General features: G+C 35.9%; 1 protein-coding gene across 1 annotated transcript; it reads left to right on the forward strand.

Moving 5' to 3' along the window:
• The first annotated feature begins 1568 nt into the window (after positions 1–1568).
• Positions 1569–13242, forward strand: NTS (neurotensin). Its single transcript, XM_086403729.1, has 4 exons — positions 1569–1732; positions 3462–3523; positions 9756–9980; positions 12486–13242. The coding sequence occupies exons 1-4, from the start codon at positions 1660–1662 to the stop codon at positions 12636–12638; spliced, it is 513 nt and encodes a 170-aa protein (XP_086259855.1). The 5' UTR covers positions 1569–1659; the 3' UTR covers positions 12639–13242.
• The last annotated feature ends 4322 nt before the right edge of the window (positions 13243–17564 follow it).

The following is a 17564-nucleotide window of genomic DNA, read 5'->3' on the forward strand; positions in this document are numbered from 1 at the left end:
CGCCCCCTAGTGGCGCGGAAGCAAAAATTCAGAGTACATATTTCACATTTCTTTGCTAGTTAATTACACTGTATACACAAAACTTTCCTCAAGTGAGTCGTGTTCAATGCTGTGTGGCATGTAGACCTGTAAAACAAACTAAAAGTAGTAAAAACATCAGCCATTGTTAAATTCCTAAATATTAAATTACATGAATGACTATTTTAAATTATTAAAAGTTGAAAATTAGTCCTTCTTCTTAGGTGTAGGGTAAAATAGAGTAGCCAATCCCATAGACATATACTATAGGGAATAAATCAACTCTCTGTAGTAATCAAGGCTTCTTTTCTAGATTGTTACTATCTGATATGTTTCAGAAGTGAGCAGGTCTCAGACCCCTTAACCTCAAATATTCACATTTCTAACAGTACCATCTTTTCAGATCATGTCATATATCCTGAAATACTTAATACAAGAAGAAAACTTCACTCCGAAAAACATTTTGAGCAATTTTCTACTGAGAACCCCGAGAGGGAATGAGTGTCATTGTAACTCATGTGAAGAGACGCTGTCTTAGAAACATGACTGGTGGACAGTGATTATTTCGAATTCTCTCCTTCCCAGAAGCGCAGTCTCATTTTTGTGACTGTCACGGGGCAAGAAATCTGATACAGTGGTGAGAGCTAGTGAGAAGGGGGTTACAGACTGAACAAAATGTGGCAGCAAGAATGATTGTAAAAGGAGCAGAGCAATGCAGACAGAAAAAGAGGAAAGTATCAGAAAACAGCAGTCAGTGATGCAGCAATACATATTTCTGACTGCTAGCACATAAATGATTTATAGTTGGATTTTGTAAACATCAAATTATTTTTCTAAAACATTCAACCATAAGTCAGCATGTGTAATTCAATCATCCTTCCAGTTACTTATATAGGTTTTACGATTTGTTAGGAAATAATACTCTTAGAGCTACGAGTTTCCCTTAAAATTGGTTTTCTCTCCTTTCTCTAAATTGTCTTGCTTAACCTAGTATTATAACTGATTCTCTGCTTATCTTCCACCTCCTTTCTTCTTTCAGCTTATTGGCAACAGTGTATAGCAGAACTATATTATTCCTGAAACCACAAAACACTTGTTCAAAAGTGTGGGTTATCAGAAAAGAATCCTAACTCTTTAACAACTTCCAAACCTAAAGAATTACTGACTTTAGGCATTCATCCTGGAGATTTTGCTCACACTAGAAATAACAGATCTTATGCCTCACGAAATCAGAATGACAACTTCTTAAAGAATGAGAGGAAATGGGGGAAAGAATAGTACTGGAAGTTCTTTTCCAGTATGCTCTATATGGAATTGCTTTTGAATGACTCCTTTTGTGCGTCATAATCTGGAGCAGCGGTGGCAATTAGGGAAGATGTCACTGTTCCTGGATGTTCAGAAGTGGGGGTGAAGTGTGAGGGGACAAAGGAAAAGGGGAGGAGGAAGTGGGGTGGGTTGGAGATGAAGGGTACATCGTGAAGAGATAATCTCTGTATACTCATGACATCATCTCCTGCATGTATATATAGGGAATGGTCAAAGCATCTCTCATAGTTCAGTACTTCCAAAGTCAGCTGTGCTAGAGAGCCCCCTTCAGCCTGTTCCTGACGTTTATGAACTTGGCTTGCTAGAAGGCTCAAGATGATGGCAGGAATGAAAATCCAGCTGGTGTGCATGATTCTTCTGGCTTTCAGCTCCTGGAGTCTGTGCTCAGGTAAGCTCAGCTGCATTTCACAACTCCCTGAAATGATATCTTTTTCTGTTTTTGCAATGTGTTGTTACTAATGCTAATGTATCTGGGGAGAAGAGTTTCTCCCTTATTCTGATTTGCTTTTTAGTGATAGAAACTGGATATTTTCTTTCTCTGTATTTATGATTACAAGAACTGAAAATTTTCCCTTCCCTTTTTAAATTTGCTAGGTAGTATAAGGGATTTCAATGAGACACTTCATGTTCCAGTTTGCAATGTAATCACTAGGAAAAAAAAAATGTAAAACTTAAATCAAGCTGATCTAATGAAAAGTACAGAAGTGGTGCCTGTCAAAATGCAAACTCATAATTCAAACTGATTGTATTTGAAATGCTTTATATCATTTTCATTCATTCTCTTAAGACATGGTGGCTTCTCCCTCTCAAGAATTATTTTCTTCATAGTGTGTGTATAAAGATAAAATGAATATTCATGTTTAATGAATCAACTGAATAAAGCATTATTTGTAGAAAATGATCTCTAGGAAAATACAAAAAAAATGCCAAGTTTTTTTTAAGAATATATTTTAAGTAACTTTTTTCTGTGACAAGTAGACATATTACGAATTTCACTATTTTCTTGAATGTCATTTAAGTTAATACATAATGTAACTAGAATAATATCATTCTTATATTGATAAAACTTATTTCCCTATAGTGTATTTTGCATGTAATAATTAAGAAGAAATCATACATTGCTAAATATCTATCAATAGCTTACCTTGAAAATAAATTTCAAATTTTAGAGAGTAATATGAAATATAATGATTGCAATATGCTCCAATTAATGTTTGAAAAATAATTGAATGATCACATCAAGGTGGAAAAAAAAAAACAAGGGATAAGTGTAGAAAAAATCATTTAACCTGTTTTATACTGTAATGTCATAAATATAACACTGAAATGTTTAATTCAAATTCCTGCTCTGGTTTTCATTATAGTGTCCCGTAGCTTTATTTCTATTACCTTATGTATTTTCCAAGTTTTTCTTCTCTGTGAAATATTCATTAGTGGAAACAAAGGATATTCTAAAAAATATCAGAAGTCCATTTTCAACACTCTTGTACATGTATTGGTGGACATCTCTACTTTTGCTTAAATGATTTTTTAATAGCCTGTGATAAAATTGCCAAGTACACATAATTCTAAATTGTTGCTTAATATAGAGAAACAAATCTTTCAAAGTGTGTTTTGTAAAATAGCATCTCAAATAAAATAAATCTCAGTGTCTTCCTTATTCCAAAATTATCAATAAGTAACTTCCTTTGGTTTTATCTTTAAAAAATGTCTTGTACTTACCTTTTCATTATCTTGCTTTGAAAATATCAATATATATACACTCTATGTATATGTAGACTACTGCCAGTAAAAATTAACCAGCATATTTGATGACATCTTTGTAGTATAATCAGGTTTTATTATCCTGAGATTCAGAGATTAAACAACTCCAGATCATCGAGAGCTCTCGGCCTAAAATCATGTGCCTATTTTTGTAAAAGTGCTTCTATTGTTCTATTCTGTTAGCCTAAAATAAAACTATAATTGTTTTTTTAATATTATTATAAGGAGAATAAATACATAGCAAAGACAATAAACTTCTAAGACAAAGTTTTCTGAGATTAATCTTAAATATTCAAATTATAATTATATGATATGTGGTTATATAGTAAACATGTGGTTTTGATTTTACTCAGATTCAGAAGAGGAAATGAAAGCGTTAGAAACAGATTTACTGACCAATATGCATACATCAAAGGTAACTTTTTCTTTCTTTCTAAACCAAAGACTGAAAACATATGAACTCTTGTTACAAACATGGTATCCTCTTCTTATAGTAAGAGCTTCCCAGTGAGACTGAAAAGCTCACTGGGACGCATTTCCTTTTTGGGTAAACTGTTCCTTAAGTTCAAAGGACTTAAGGGTATCAATGTGACAGGGACAGAAGTTTAGTGATATCAATCACTACATTGCAAATTTAATTAAGTAGTCACATTTATGTGGAAATCCTCTCTCCATTTCAATCACATTGTATATGATGAAAGATACACTGACTTCAAGTTACATACATAAATGAAAATTAAGCGACATTTTTGCCTTTTGTTTTTGTATTGGGGAGAGTGAAATGAAGTTCCTAAAGTAAGAATGAAAGTTTGTGAAATCCATGAAAGAAATGTGACAGAAAGTAAAGAGCAAAGACCAGCAAACAGAAACTTGGAGATCTAAGCCTGCAACTGTGCTTGTGAACAGTCTGATCTTAAGCAAAGGGGGCTAGTTAACAATGCTTGCCTTTGTATCCTCATTTTCAAATGTTGGGGTGGGAGTTTATGATCTCCTAGTTGTTGTTGATTGGAGAAGGAAATGGCAAGCCACTCCAGTGTTCTTGCCTGGAGAATCCCAGGGACGGGGGAGCCTGGTGGGCTGCCATCTATGGGGTCGCACAGAGTCGGACACGACTAAAGCGACTTAGCAGCAGCAGCAGCAGCAGCAGTTGTTGTTGATTAGTTGCTAAGTCATGTCCAATTCTCTTGTGACCCATAAGCTGTAGCCTGCCAGGCTCTTCTGTCCATGAGATTTGCCAGGCAAGAATACTGTAGTGGGACATTTACATGAAGTCCTCCTCTGGATTTAAATTCTCCCCATAACAGAAATGTTATTGGAACCTGCGTATTGTTTGTATTGAATCAGATAAAACTTTGTACTGGACCTTATTATTCCTCTCTTGGGATCTTGAAAGCAAGGTTTTTAGACTCCAGCCTATATCTAAGAATAAAACTCAATTAGAATATCCCCAGGTACCACGCTACTACACAATTTTGATTTACTCAGAATGAAATAATCAGAATATATCTAAATGTAGGGTTAGAGAACAGCGTTCCCAACCAAAAGATGCTTCTCAACAAAACAAAACAAAACCAAAAATCAAAAATATATTTTGAAGTGAGGCAGTCACCCTGTGTAATCACTGTTGTAACACGGGTCCCAAAGTTGAGGACTCCAGACTCCACAAATGCTGTGATTAGAAAGTAGATGTTCAGAATTCCTCCTGCCACCTCAGGTCTTCCCTAATTAGATGATGAAAGATATACTGGGCAGATGTCCAGGGCAATACCTCTAGCATGTAAGTAGAATTATGTTCAGTAGTGGATGTGAAGGGGAAATACCCATTTGTGTGTGTGTTTAGGATTGTGAGACATTATTATCTGAAAGCTAACAGACATATTTTCTACTATGGTCCTTAGAAGACATTTGGGTATTTCCACAATTGCCCAGATCCATAAAAGTTGAACACATTGAAACCAAATTCTACCATAACTTGTTAGACTTCCTATCACAAATGATCAAATTTTATTTAGTCATTAAAACTCAGTGACCAAGTATATTTAACTTTAAGAAAATGGATCCTTTGTTTAATATTCAATCAGAATAACCATGACTACAATCACTTCAATTCATAAATAGGAAGACAAGTGAAGTCAATAGTCTTATTTAAATAATGAAGCAGATTAGTATGCCTTAGTGTATTGGTAGAGATTTTACCTTTATGATTTCAAGTTTAATTGATAAATAAAGGTCCTAAGTAATCTCCAAAATGTGTTATGGTTTGAGGAGTGCTAGCTACTTTGCAAAAATGTGGGAGTGATTATGATTCCTTCCTTGATGAAGATACTGCAAGGGAAAAGCAATTCCAGTATATGGTGTGGTTTAGTTTTATTCTTAAGAAAAATACGTAGCAAAAGTGTAGACACAGTTATATATTTCTCTTTCATTCAGTTATGGAATATGTCTTTAAAACAGATCATGGAAGAAAATTTGAATCTCATTGCCTCTTTGAAATAAGTAAAATACAGACTACTATGAGGAAGCACTCAGAAGCATAATTATCCCAATTTTGGTGCTAAATGGGAACAAAAAGCTCATTTCTTGCTTTGTACAAAACTACTACCACTTATTTCTCTCTGATTCAATTCATGTTTGCTGTGGGTATTCTATGCAAATAAGAACTCTAAACTTTTGACCATTTTAAGCAAATTGCTGTATTTCAATTTTTAAAAGGATAGTATTATTAAGACTATTTATTAATTAATAATACTATTAATAATTCCATATTAAAAGCTTCCAAAACCTCCAGCTTTCCTCTTTCCACTCTAAAGGTAAAATATGTGAGCCGTTTCAATTTTAAAGTAAAACTGTTTAGACACCAAAATGTAGCAACAGAAAGTCAAGAGAAATGGCAAAGTTTGACTAGAAGTGGAAGATAAAGGAATTTTTTCTCACAATCGAATTCTCTTCATTACTGATCCTAGTGCTTTGGTATAGTTTTATTAAGAAAGAGAACTATCCACAGTATGCAGAAAGGTCAAGTTCAACTCCAAATACAACAAAGATAAGTGTGGATTTCCAGCCAAGGAGCAGGGTTGGAGTGGGGGGTGGGGGGTCAGTGTATGGAAAATTACTAAAAGGAAAATCTGAATCTAGGAGGATTCTTGCTAGACTACTAAGCAGAATTCTAGGATGATCAGATACTAACAGTGAGGCATTTTTACGAACTTGACTCTGAAGGATTCTTGCTAAAATTGGCCTCAGTTGGATGAAGGACAAAGACCAAGGTCGGGACCTTGTCAGGAAGAGGGTTCAGGGGATCCTGACTCAGATTTCATCAAAGAGAGAGTCTTTGTCATTTTCTTGAGTAAACTATTTAAACCTCATAAGAAATGTTCTCAAATATTAATACCTGTCTATTTAGATACCGTATGGTTCAAAGTACTCTCTCTGCTGTGCTTCCAGAGTATGACAGGGGCTAAGGTGATATTTAATAGTACTGCTAAGTGTTATAGTGACTGTTTTAACTGGCAGAAGAGAGCAAGATGCTTTACTGTTTTCTCAACCAAAAATTAATCAGACAACAAAAGTCCTGACAAATAATTTATGAATAAAGCATTCTGTGGCTAATTAGTTTGAAGAGCATTGGATATTATCTTGGCACCATTGAACAGTTGGCTTCCCTGGGGGTTCAGATGGTAAAGAATGTGCCTGCAATGCAGGAGACCTGGGTCCAATCCCTGCGTGGGGAAGGTCCCCTGGAGAAGGGAATGGCTACCCACTCCAGTATTCTTGCCTGGAGAATTCCATGGACAGAGGAGCCTGGCTGGCTGCAATCCATGGGGCTGCAAGCAGTCAGACATGACTGAGTGACTAACATACACACACACTGAAAAGTTTTAATGAATATTTGCAAGCAAAAAATTCTGGGGATACTAAATTCAAGAATCTTTTAAGTTTCCTTTAAACTCAAGTTTTTCAATTTACTTGACAGCAAAACTCCTTTTTAAAAACAGTGAGTACAAAGTTAGTGTTCTAAGGAACATATTCAGATGATCTCTAAAGAGCTTTCTGGATATAAAATTGTAGCGTTGCCTTAATTGGTAACAAATCAGGTGTTGCTGCCACAGAATGGAACATTTTACCTCTTAAGTTTCCCATGGCAGAAAAATTGAAGCAACGGGTTTCCAAACTGGTTGAAAACATTTTAGTGAATATCTTTGTACTTATAGGTTTTCATGTCCCTAGGATAAAATCTTAATCAAAGGGTATGCACATTTACAATTTTAATACATATTGCTAAAAACACTTTTCAAAAAGTTATTGCAAGGTTTACTCAGACCAACAAATATTTAGAAGATAAAGTGTTGTTTCTCCATATCCTCATAAATACATCAAGTGTACTTATACTTTTAGGGTCCTTGACTTGCTAGTAGCCAAGCTGAACGTCATTCCACATATTTCTGTTACATATTTGTTCTTTGATGAGTGATTCTGTGCCTGTCTGCTCATATTGTTTGCCTGAGGTTTAATATCTTTTATGGAGTATTCCCCAGTTTCTTTTTGAAGAGCTGCTCCTGTGTTAAGTATATTAGCATTTTGTGACAGCTTTTACGCTATATCTTGCTTTTGATTTTAGTTCAGGCTGTTAGCTTTCTAGAGATAATTTACAAATTTATGCATATAATTATCTTTTTCTTTATGGATTCTGGTTTGGCTATTTGATTAACAATATATTTCCAAATTTATAAAATAAATTCTATATATTTACATATTTTTACTTTTACTCATATTTAACCCATCTGGATATTGTTAGACTATAATATATAAATAAAGGTTATAACTAGATCTAAATCCAGATTTCCCCTGAACCAACTGTCTTAAGGACTTCAAATGCACACTTTGCTATGTGCTTTTCAATCATATGGACTTGGATCAAAATTTGGACATTATATTCTCTTTTGAGTTTAATATTTATTCTTGCTCTGTTGATTTACTCTTTGATTCAGTCCAGTTCAGTTCAGTCACTCAGTTGTGTCTGACTCTTTGTGATCCCATGGACTGCAGCACGCCAGGCCTCCCTGTCCATTACCAACTCCCAGAGTTTACTCAAACTGAAGTCCATTGAGTCGATGATGACATCTAACCATCTCATCCTCTGTCGTCCCCTTCTCTTCTTGCCTTCAATCTTTCCCAGCATTAGGGTCTTTTCAAATGTGTGAGCTCTTCGCATCAGGTGGCCAAAGTATTGGAGCTTCAGCTTCAACATCAGTCCTTCCAATGAACACCCAAGACTGATCTCCTTTAGGATGGACTGGTTGGATCTCCTTGCAGTCCAAGGGACTCTCAAGAGTCTTCTCCAACACCACAGTTCAAAAGCATCAATCCTTTGGCGCTCAGCTCTCTTTGATTGCTCTTTGATCACTCTCTGATTACTCTTTGATCACTCTCTGATTACTCTCTGATCACTCTTTGATCACTCTCTGATTACTCTCTGATCACTTTTTGATCACTCTCTGATCACTCTGATTACTCTTTGACCACTCTTTGATCGCTCTCTGATCACTCTTTGATCACTGAGCTCTAAGATATCTTTCAATATCTGGCAGAGTAAGTCCTGACTCATGAGCTTTTTATTTTCCTAAATTTTCTTGGTTCTTACACATTCATACTTCGAATTCATAATTATTTCCCTACACTCCCTCTTCTTCCAGTCTCCCCATATTTTCCAGATTTGCAATTGCACTGCATTTGGAGAATAATTCAGAGAAAATTGATGCCAATAGAATCGATACTAATATTTTTGAGTCTTCTTATCACACCTCTGTGTTCATTACAAAACATTTTTTATGTTCTTTAGAAAAAACTGATGCTTTTTTTTATCTGTGTCCTTTGAGGTTTATTAATTTTTATAAGTTATTTCACATTTAGTTTCTCCTAAAATTGACAAATGAGAAGGCTGTTTACTATGGTAATAATGGTTTCATACACGGTCTTATTAGAAAAGAATAGTTATTTTAGAAAATATTATAATTTTAAGATAAATAAATTAGTCAGCTTTGATGCTACCTATGACAACTATTCTGGAGAAGGAAATGGCAAGCCACTCCAGTGTTCTTGCCTGGAGAATCCCAGGGATGGGGGAGCCTGGTGGGCTGCCATCTATGGGGTCGCACAGAGTCAGACACGACTGAGGCGACTTAGCAGCAGCAGCAGCAGCAGCAGCAGCAAGATGACAACTATTAATGTGTGGAATAGATTTGTGGTCTCACAATACTATAATTGCCAATATTTATTAGTACCATCATAGTTGCTGTTCCATTGGACACTAACCTGAAGTATAATAAAGAGAGAGTGGTATTTGAATATTTTCACCTGTGATGTATACATATATATTTACGCATTTCTATTTACTGTAATTTCTATTTTCTTTCTTGCTTTGCTTGTGTATGTGTGTGTTTATGTGTTAGCTTTATTGCTTTTGTTAAATAGAGGATATGAAGTATTTGGAGCTATTCAATTTTGTGATATGAAGTTACTAAGTTAATAACAGTGTTAGGCTAGAGTAACAGTTAGATCCTAAAAGGTAATGGCTTAGCACAGTAGAAAATTTTCTAACTCATATGACATAAGTTTAATTACAATAGCTATTTCTTTCTACATTTCAGATCAGTAAGGCAAGTGTTCCCTCTTGGAAAATGAGCCTGCTGAATGTCTGCAGTCTTATAAATAACCTGAACAGCCAAGCTGAGGAAACAGGAGAGTTTCATGAGGAGGAGCTCATTACAAGAAGGAAATTTCCTGCTGCCTTAGATGGTTTTAGCTTGGAAGCAATGTTGACGATATACCAGCTCCAAAAAATCTGTCACAGCAGGGCCTTTCAACACTGGGAGGTAAAACAAAAGAAAAATATGAATATGATTATGGTTATACTAGTTAACTCTCATTTACACTGATTGTTTTAATCCTGATAATTATCATAACAGGAAGATTTACAAATATTAAGGAAGAATAAACCATGTGTTGAGGTTAACATTCCTTCAGATCTTTAAAGTGTTTTGCAAATATTTGAAGTTTAGCAAAATATCTTTCCTTTGGTCTCTAAAGGGGGATCTGTCTTCAGGCAGATTTGATCCACAGGCTTTTATTGTGGATGGTGTGCTTAGGCAGCTTTTGGTGCTGGTGGTGGTAGTGGCATGCTGAAGAAATTTAGGAAACTCAAAATGTTTTCTTAGAAATACTAAATCCTGTGTGTTTGTTTATAAATAAACACAGAACACAAAAGGCTTCATTTGTATTTGAAAATATTAGGTAAATAAAACTGGAATGATAAGAATATATATATTTCCACTTACCACTTCTACTTCTATTTTAATTGAGTGTGTGGATGGTGGATTTCAATCATCCTTAGAAGCTGAATTAGATTCAGCTAATTTTATTTGGCTAATAAAGCCAAATATAGAACTATACAGAACTACAATGAAGGAATGGATGTATATTATACACCACATGTGTAAAATAGATATCTAGTGGGAAACTGTTATATAACACGGGGAGCCCAGCTAGTGCTCTGTGATGACCCACCTAGGGGTGGGATGGGGGTGGGTGGGATGGAGGCTCTAAAGGGAGGGGGTATATGTGTATACTTATGGCTGATTTGCATTGTTGTATGGCAGAAACCAATACATCATAAAGCAATTCTCCTCCAACTAAACATTTAAAAATGAAATTAAAATTTAAAAAAATACTACACTGGTGACTCACCACCTTTGGTTTGAAAATATTTGGAGGAGAAAAGGAAGATGAAAATGCTTTAAGAAAATTTATAATTTTATAATTTTCCCAACAAGGGAAACATTTCTTTTGGATTAACCCCTAAGAGAAATTTACTTCATGTTTCATATTCTGGGCTTACACCAACATCAGGGATCTGAGGGTCTGAGGGTGCCTTTCCTGCTAATATGACCATCTCTATAACCATCTCTATAACATGCCATCACAGAGATATCCTGTAGAAAAGAGGAAATGCAGTGCAGAACTTCTAGTATTTATTCTAACTTTTAGACAAAAAAAGTATTTTCCAGATTAAAATAAAATAAAAAAACGGTTTTTAATTTTTCTTGCTGGATTGTTTATCCTCTAATTCCAATTCCAGTTAAATGATTTTCTCTTTAAAATATTATGTCAATAAAACATGGAAAATTGGGAAATGTCAATTATGTGCTCTTTATTCAGAAAAAAAAACCCTTAATAAACCATAATACACAAAAATCAGGTGCACATAAGATTAAAACTTTTGCTATTTGAAATGTTACAGAGTGATTTAAAATGAAATGATGATATTACTCAGAGTGTGGTACAAGTAATTACAGACTATGTGCACAGAGAAACAAAAGATTAAGGAACTAGATTTTCTGACAGTAGCTGTTTTTCCTTCTCTGAAATTGAATAGCTGTGGGTTGAAATAAAGTATTTGTGATACGATTCAATGCATACAGATTATGATTAAAAACTTAGTCTCCTATTAGTACTAGTTATAGTCACCCCAAAGTTTAGAAGATAATCACAAATATGAACATAATTCTTATCTTGAGCATTAGCATTGATTTGTTTAAAAATCTTATGTAAATCATGTGCAAAATTCTGGGAAGAGTTTCTAAATATTTTATGCTGGTTGAACATTTTGAATCAGAGCAGTACTATCTGAAAAAGTATTTGGAACTAATTTTAGAATACAGCGTGTTCAATGAGACATTAGGCAAGATTCTACATGAAGATTAACTTCCTTGAGTTTTTGAATGTGAACTTGATTTTAATGATTAATTAAAGAAGCACAGACTAAAGATCTTTAACACTTAAACAGAGCCTTGCTTAAACAGCTGAGCAAGTAGGCAGAACAAGCATTCCTCTCTCTAATGACTGAGAAATGGATCTCTAGAATGGCTTTCAATTCAAATCATTAATTAACAATGGAATATAAATTTCTATTGACCTTTGAGGTCAAACTTGGTTCACTAAATTCAGATCTCTATATTTGTTGTGACTTATGATATATTTCCATCTTTTGGTCTATCATACATTGAAGGAAAATACTGAAAGTAACATTAAGTGAATTTTTTTCATTTGGAGGTAGTAATATGGCCTTGACAAATAAAAAAGTTTAAAGCTAGCTGATGAACTAGGAAGAACACTGAACAGAGAATAAGAAAAACCATGTTTTCATCCTCTCAGCCACCTGATATCTACCTGTCCTCAAGCAAAACACTTAATTGCTATGAACCACATCATCCACATATGTCTTATGTCTGAATGCAAATGAGATAAAAGGTAGATGAAACAGCTTGAAATGGAAGACTTTAATGCATGTAAGTTTGATTCATATTCTGTCTATCTTGTAGTTGATTCAGGAAGACATTCTTGATGCTGGAAATGACAAAAATGAAAAGGAAGAAGTGATAAAGAGAAAAATTCCTTACATTCTGAAACGGCAGCTTTATGAGAATAAACCCAGAAGACCCTACATACTCAAAAGAGGTTCTTACTACTACTGAGAGGATAAATATTTTATTTACATGTGATTGTGATTTCTTTTAATGAAATATCAAATTATATTTGTGTGGAAATGTGACAGAGCACAATTATTTTGTCTCTTCTACAGTTGTGGTTTATTAGATGTGATTTTTTTCTGCATTACTATAAATTGGACTAAATGTTTTAAAATAAATCTAGATCTTGAGCATGAAATGTTGTGTATAATTGGAGTAGATATTAATTAAGTCACATAGAATGTTTTGTCATTTTGCAAAGCACTTAATGGGTTGTTCAAGCAGTTAAAATGTTTGCCATTCTAAACCAAATTAAAAGAGATTAGGACAGTTTTACCGCAAAGTCTAGCCTACCTGTCATTAACCCAGAACAAAGTAACACCTGTTTTATTATTTGAATGTTTCATTGAACTGAAACACATGCGCTTTTCCAAGACTTACTCATTAATCTCAGAAATGGGGAAGGCAATAGAAGTAAAATAGGACCATCTTCAAAGAATGATTAATGAATTATTGTTAATTATGCGTGTCTTAATGAATGATCTTAGACTGAATTTGTTTTTCTGTTAAATGAATTTAATAGCTAATAAAAACACAACAGCCATCAGAACTATGTTTCTTTGCAAATTTACTTCCATTAGAATAGTTACCCTTATCCACTTTTCCCCCTCACATTCAGTAAATGATAGCTTTATTTTTAACTTCACTGAGGAATTTGTATGACTAATATGTTTCCCACTTAGGAGAACATTTTTGAGGCAAAAGGAATACTTTAAATAACTCCTCATAAATTTCCTTAAAAACTGTAGTTATGGTCTCGTAAACCCTCATAGTCCTTCCGACCCACCATTAACAGTGGTCTCCTAGACTGCTGCTTTGACAGGTGGCCTATGAGGACCTCTATTTACAGCAATGCAACCAAGTCCCACAGTCATCTCTGAAGGAAGATAACCAGGTTTTGAGTTATTCTGGAATTAAGGAGTTTTGAGAACTCTGTGTCCTTTAGTTGAGAGCACTCCCTCCCATAGGCTAAACTCCACTTAGGATTTAAGTGTAGCCCACCAATCTCTGAGTTTTTTTCTGGTAAAATCATGATTTCTCATAACCACTTCCCCACGATCTTTTACAATCCTATCAGCTTCAACATTAAAAAGTGCCCAAGGAACTGATCCTAAAAGGGAAACTATTCCATAGTGATTAGGAGTGTCCACTCTGGAGTCGGGATGCCCAGCTTCAGCCCCACTCTTCACTAGTATTCTTGGACACCTCTGTCTCCTCAACTACAAAACGTCAGAGCTGGGTGAGGGCAAAGTGGTCTGATATGGCATAAAATGCTTAGAACAGTGCCTGGAATATATTAACCACACTACATTTAACACTTCTTCTAGCCACTTTCATACCGGTTTTCCTTTCTCCTTCAAAAAACCACAGAGCATAACACAATTTCATGATCTAACCCTTGGCGTTTTGAACAACAGCTGATCTCCTATTACTTGCTTCATTCGTTATCTATGAGTTTCACCTACGTGGGCAAAATCGCTCCACAATCACCCTCCTCAGTCTCTGACATCTTCACTTCCAATAATAAACATTTTAACCATTTCATCTCATCCCATCATTTCCACAGTCATACTATAGAACTTATTATACTCTCAATAAATTCAACTTCTCCAAAAATCTCAATTCCAAACACTCTGCTCACTCTATCCACGTCATCTTCTCTTTTCAGTTCATATAATCTATGATTCTCACTCTACCATTTATGATCTTACTTAATCTATTGCCCACCTCTGTTCACTTTTCAACTACTAATCACACTCTCACTTTGCACTTTACTTAGCTTAGATTTTATCATCCAAAACTAAAATTACTGTCTTACTACCCTCAACATCCTGTCCTTCCACCTTGTATGAGCCTGTGGAAACACCATTTGTTAAACTGAAATCTCCCCTTGATTCTGACCTCACCTGAGAAGCTGAACATAGCTGGAGAAAAATCCCCAACCTGATGAGGAGACACATTTCAAATTTGTGATCCCCAATCTCAAGTGGGTCCTTAGTACTGTCCAATACCCCTATTTCCTTTGCCTGATAAATTTTGCCTCTAATTCTCTCTACTGGTTGTTTTATATCTTATCTTTTTCCTTGAATTGCAACTCTCATCCTTTTCCTCACATTTGTCAGATGCCTTTCTAATGATCTCACCTAAAATTCAAAGCAATAAGGAGAAAACTATATCATTGTCCTACAACTGAATGTTACAATCCCCTAGCATTTCCCTTCACTCTGTTCTATTTCAATGGAGGAAATGTCTCTTCTCTTCTGAGGTTCACTGCTTCATTTCTGCTTGTTAGTAAATGGTCCCACCACCTACTGAGGTATAAAAAAAATCTAGTCATAATTCTTAACTCTTCTCTGCTACACGCCACCACCCAAGTGGCTCAGAGGTAAAGAATCTGCCTGCCAAGCAGGAGACATAGGTCTAATCCCTGTGTGGGGAAGATCCCCTGGAGAAGGAAATGGCAACCCACTCCAGTATTCTTGCCTGGACAACCCCATGGACAGAGGAGCCTGGCAGGCTACAGTCCATGGGGTTTCAGAGAGTCAGACACGACTTTGTGACTGAGCATGCACTCACGCTCTTTAATACGAACCTGGGATTTCATCTATTAAGAACTTTTGCTGCTTTGCATTCAAAAGACATGTCATATCTCTCTGCTTCTTGCCACATCATCCACCATTATTGCCTTAATTTGCAAGTTTCCCCCTCTTGCTGGACTGTGACAATTTCTTCCTAACCATTTTCCCATTGTCTTTCTATTTATCTGCATCCATATAGCAGAATAAGGTTTTAAAAATATTAATTAGATTATGCCATATGTCTCTCCTCAACTCCCCACAATGTCTTTCCATTTCACTTTGAATAAAATCAAATGTTGTCATGAAAGGCCTGAAATGCTTTGGTATTGTCTATTCTATTGAATTCCACTCATCCTCCTCTGGTCTCAGGGCTTCCCTGGTGGCTCAGACAGTAAAGCATCTGCCTGCAATGCAGGAGACCTGGGTTCGATCCCTGGATTGGGAAGATCCCCTGGAGAAGGAAATGGCAATCCACTCCAGTGCTATTGCCTGGAAAATCCCATGGGCGGAGGACCCTGATAAGCTACAGTCCAAAGGGTCACAAAGAGTCAGGCAGGACCAAGCGGCTTCACTTCCTCTGGTCACACTGGCCTTCTTGTCATTCCTTTAACATATCCAGTTTGTTCTGCTCCAGAGCCTTTACAGATGCTGAAACTTCTTTTCTGGAAAGCTCTTCTGGTTAAAAATCTTTTTCCCTGTACACAGGACACCCACTAAAAGACAAGTCTCCCTTTTCATAGGAATGCCTAAGTTAGAGCCAACAGATAATGGGTAGAAAAAATGTAAAAATATAACTTGTGGGTCTATTATAACTTAAAGAGAAACTTCATTCCCTGAACTTTGACTTTTTCCTTATTTTGTTTTTTTTTTTTTTTTTTGGTTTTAAATATGAATTTATTTTAACCACACAAATGAATACCATTCTCTTGAAGATGACATTGATTGATAGAGCTTAAATCCTTTAACAATGCTGTGGACCAAATCTACCTCACCACCCTGGATCAACCAGACTGTTACTTGAAAGAGAAATGTATTTCTAACTTATTTCAGGCACTGCATTTTTCAGCCTCCTTGCTATGCCTCAACCATTATTTTAATTGCTACAGTCTTCTACAGAGTTTCTCATAGTTTATTTTTCACATCATTTAGATCTCTGCACATGTGATATGCATACAGTAAAGATTTTTCTTAAATTACCTTTATCCCTGAGTCAACATCCATCCAACTTTCTTTATTTGTCCACGGCCATACTTCCCTGAATGCGTTCCATCTCATTTCATCTAACTTACTTTATTTTTCTTTATATGTGAAAAAGAAAAGAAAAGCAGCCACTGACAGCAATCAACTGGGAGTTGTCCTGGCACCAGCAGTGAGGCTATGGTGCCCTCCTGTTAAATGATTTCACAGTATAAAACTTCAGACAGGGTCATTCTAACCCTGATGGTGAAAGACAATAAACAAGACCACTCTGTAATTCTATCTGAGCAAAATCAAAAACAAGAACACCACAAACCACAGAAATGATCAAACATCTTCCTTTCCACATAATTTGATCGAGGCCACTTTAACTAAGCTCTATTTTTCTACCTCTAGCGTAAAACCACCATCATATCTAGTCAAAAAATTACCCTCATTTTTCTGAAAACACCCAAAGCAGAGTAAAACCACACTTTCAGAACACTCCTCAAATCACAAGTCTAAATCCTGTACAAAAAGAAAGTGTTAGTAGCTCAGTCGTGTCCGATTCTTTGCGACCCCATGGGCTGTAGCCCGCCAGGCTCCTCTATCCATGGCATGCTCCAGGCGAGAATACTGGAATGAGTTGCCATTCTCTTCTCCAGAGGATCTTCCCTACCCAGGGACTGAACCTGGGTCTCCTGCACTGCAGGCAGATTCTTTACCGTCTGAGCCACTAGGGCCCATACATATACCCTCTTATTGGGATCCCATGATTTTCCATTGAATGAGGTTTCCAGCACTGGCAAACTCAATTTTGTGGGAGTGTGCTTTCTGCGGTCTTTGGCTCGTAGGCATCAGCAAAGCACATGTCGTAACCTGAAGTTATATAGCCATTTATTTGTTTACTCGTATATAATTTCTCACCCCCACCCAAATGTGTAATCTTTGTGAGGACAGACATTTTGCCTTTCTTCTTCACAGTTGAATTCCCAAAGGTTGAGCACCAGTCCTGCTAAGCATTAGTAAGGATTTGTTCACAAATGAATAAATTAGCAGCAAAAGGGATTTTCTCTTATAATAATGTGACCTAACTCAGGCCAGCTGCTCACTGCTC

The sequence above is a fragment of the Bos grunniens genome, chromosome 5 (assembly GCF_055505025.1).
Source record: "Bos grunniens cultivar Pamir isolate PY7600 chromosome 5, Bosgru_T2T1.0, whole genome shotgun sequence".
NCBI classification, from domain to species: domain Eukaryota; kingdom Metazoa; phylum Chordata; class Mammalia; order Artiodactyla; family Bovidae; genus Bos; species Bos grunniens.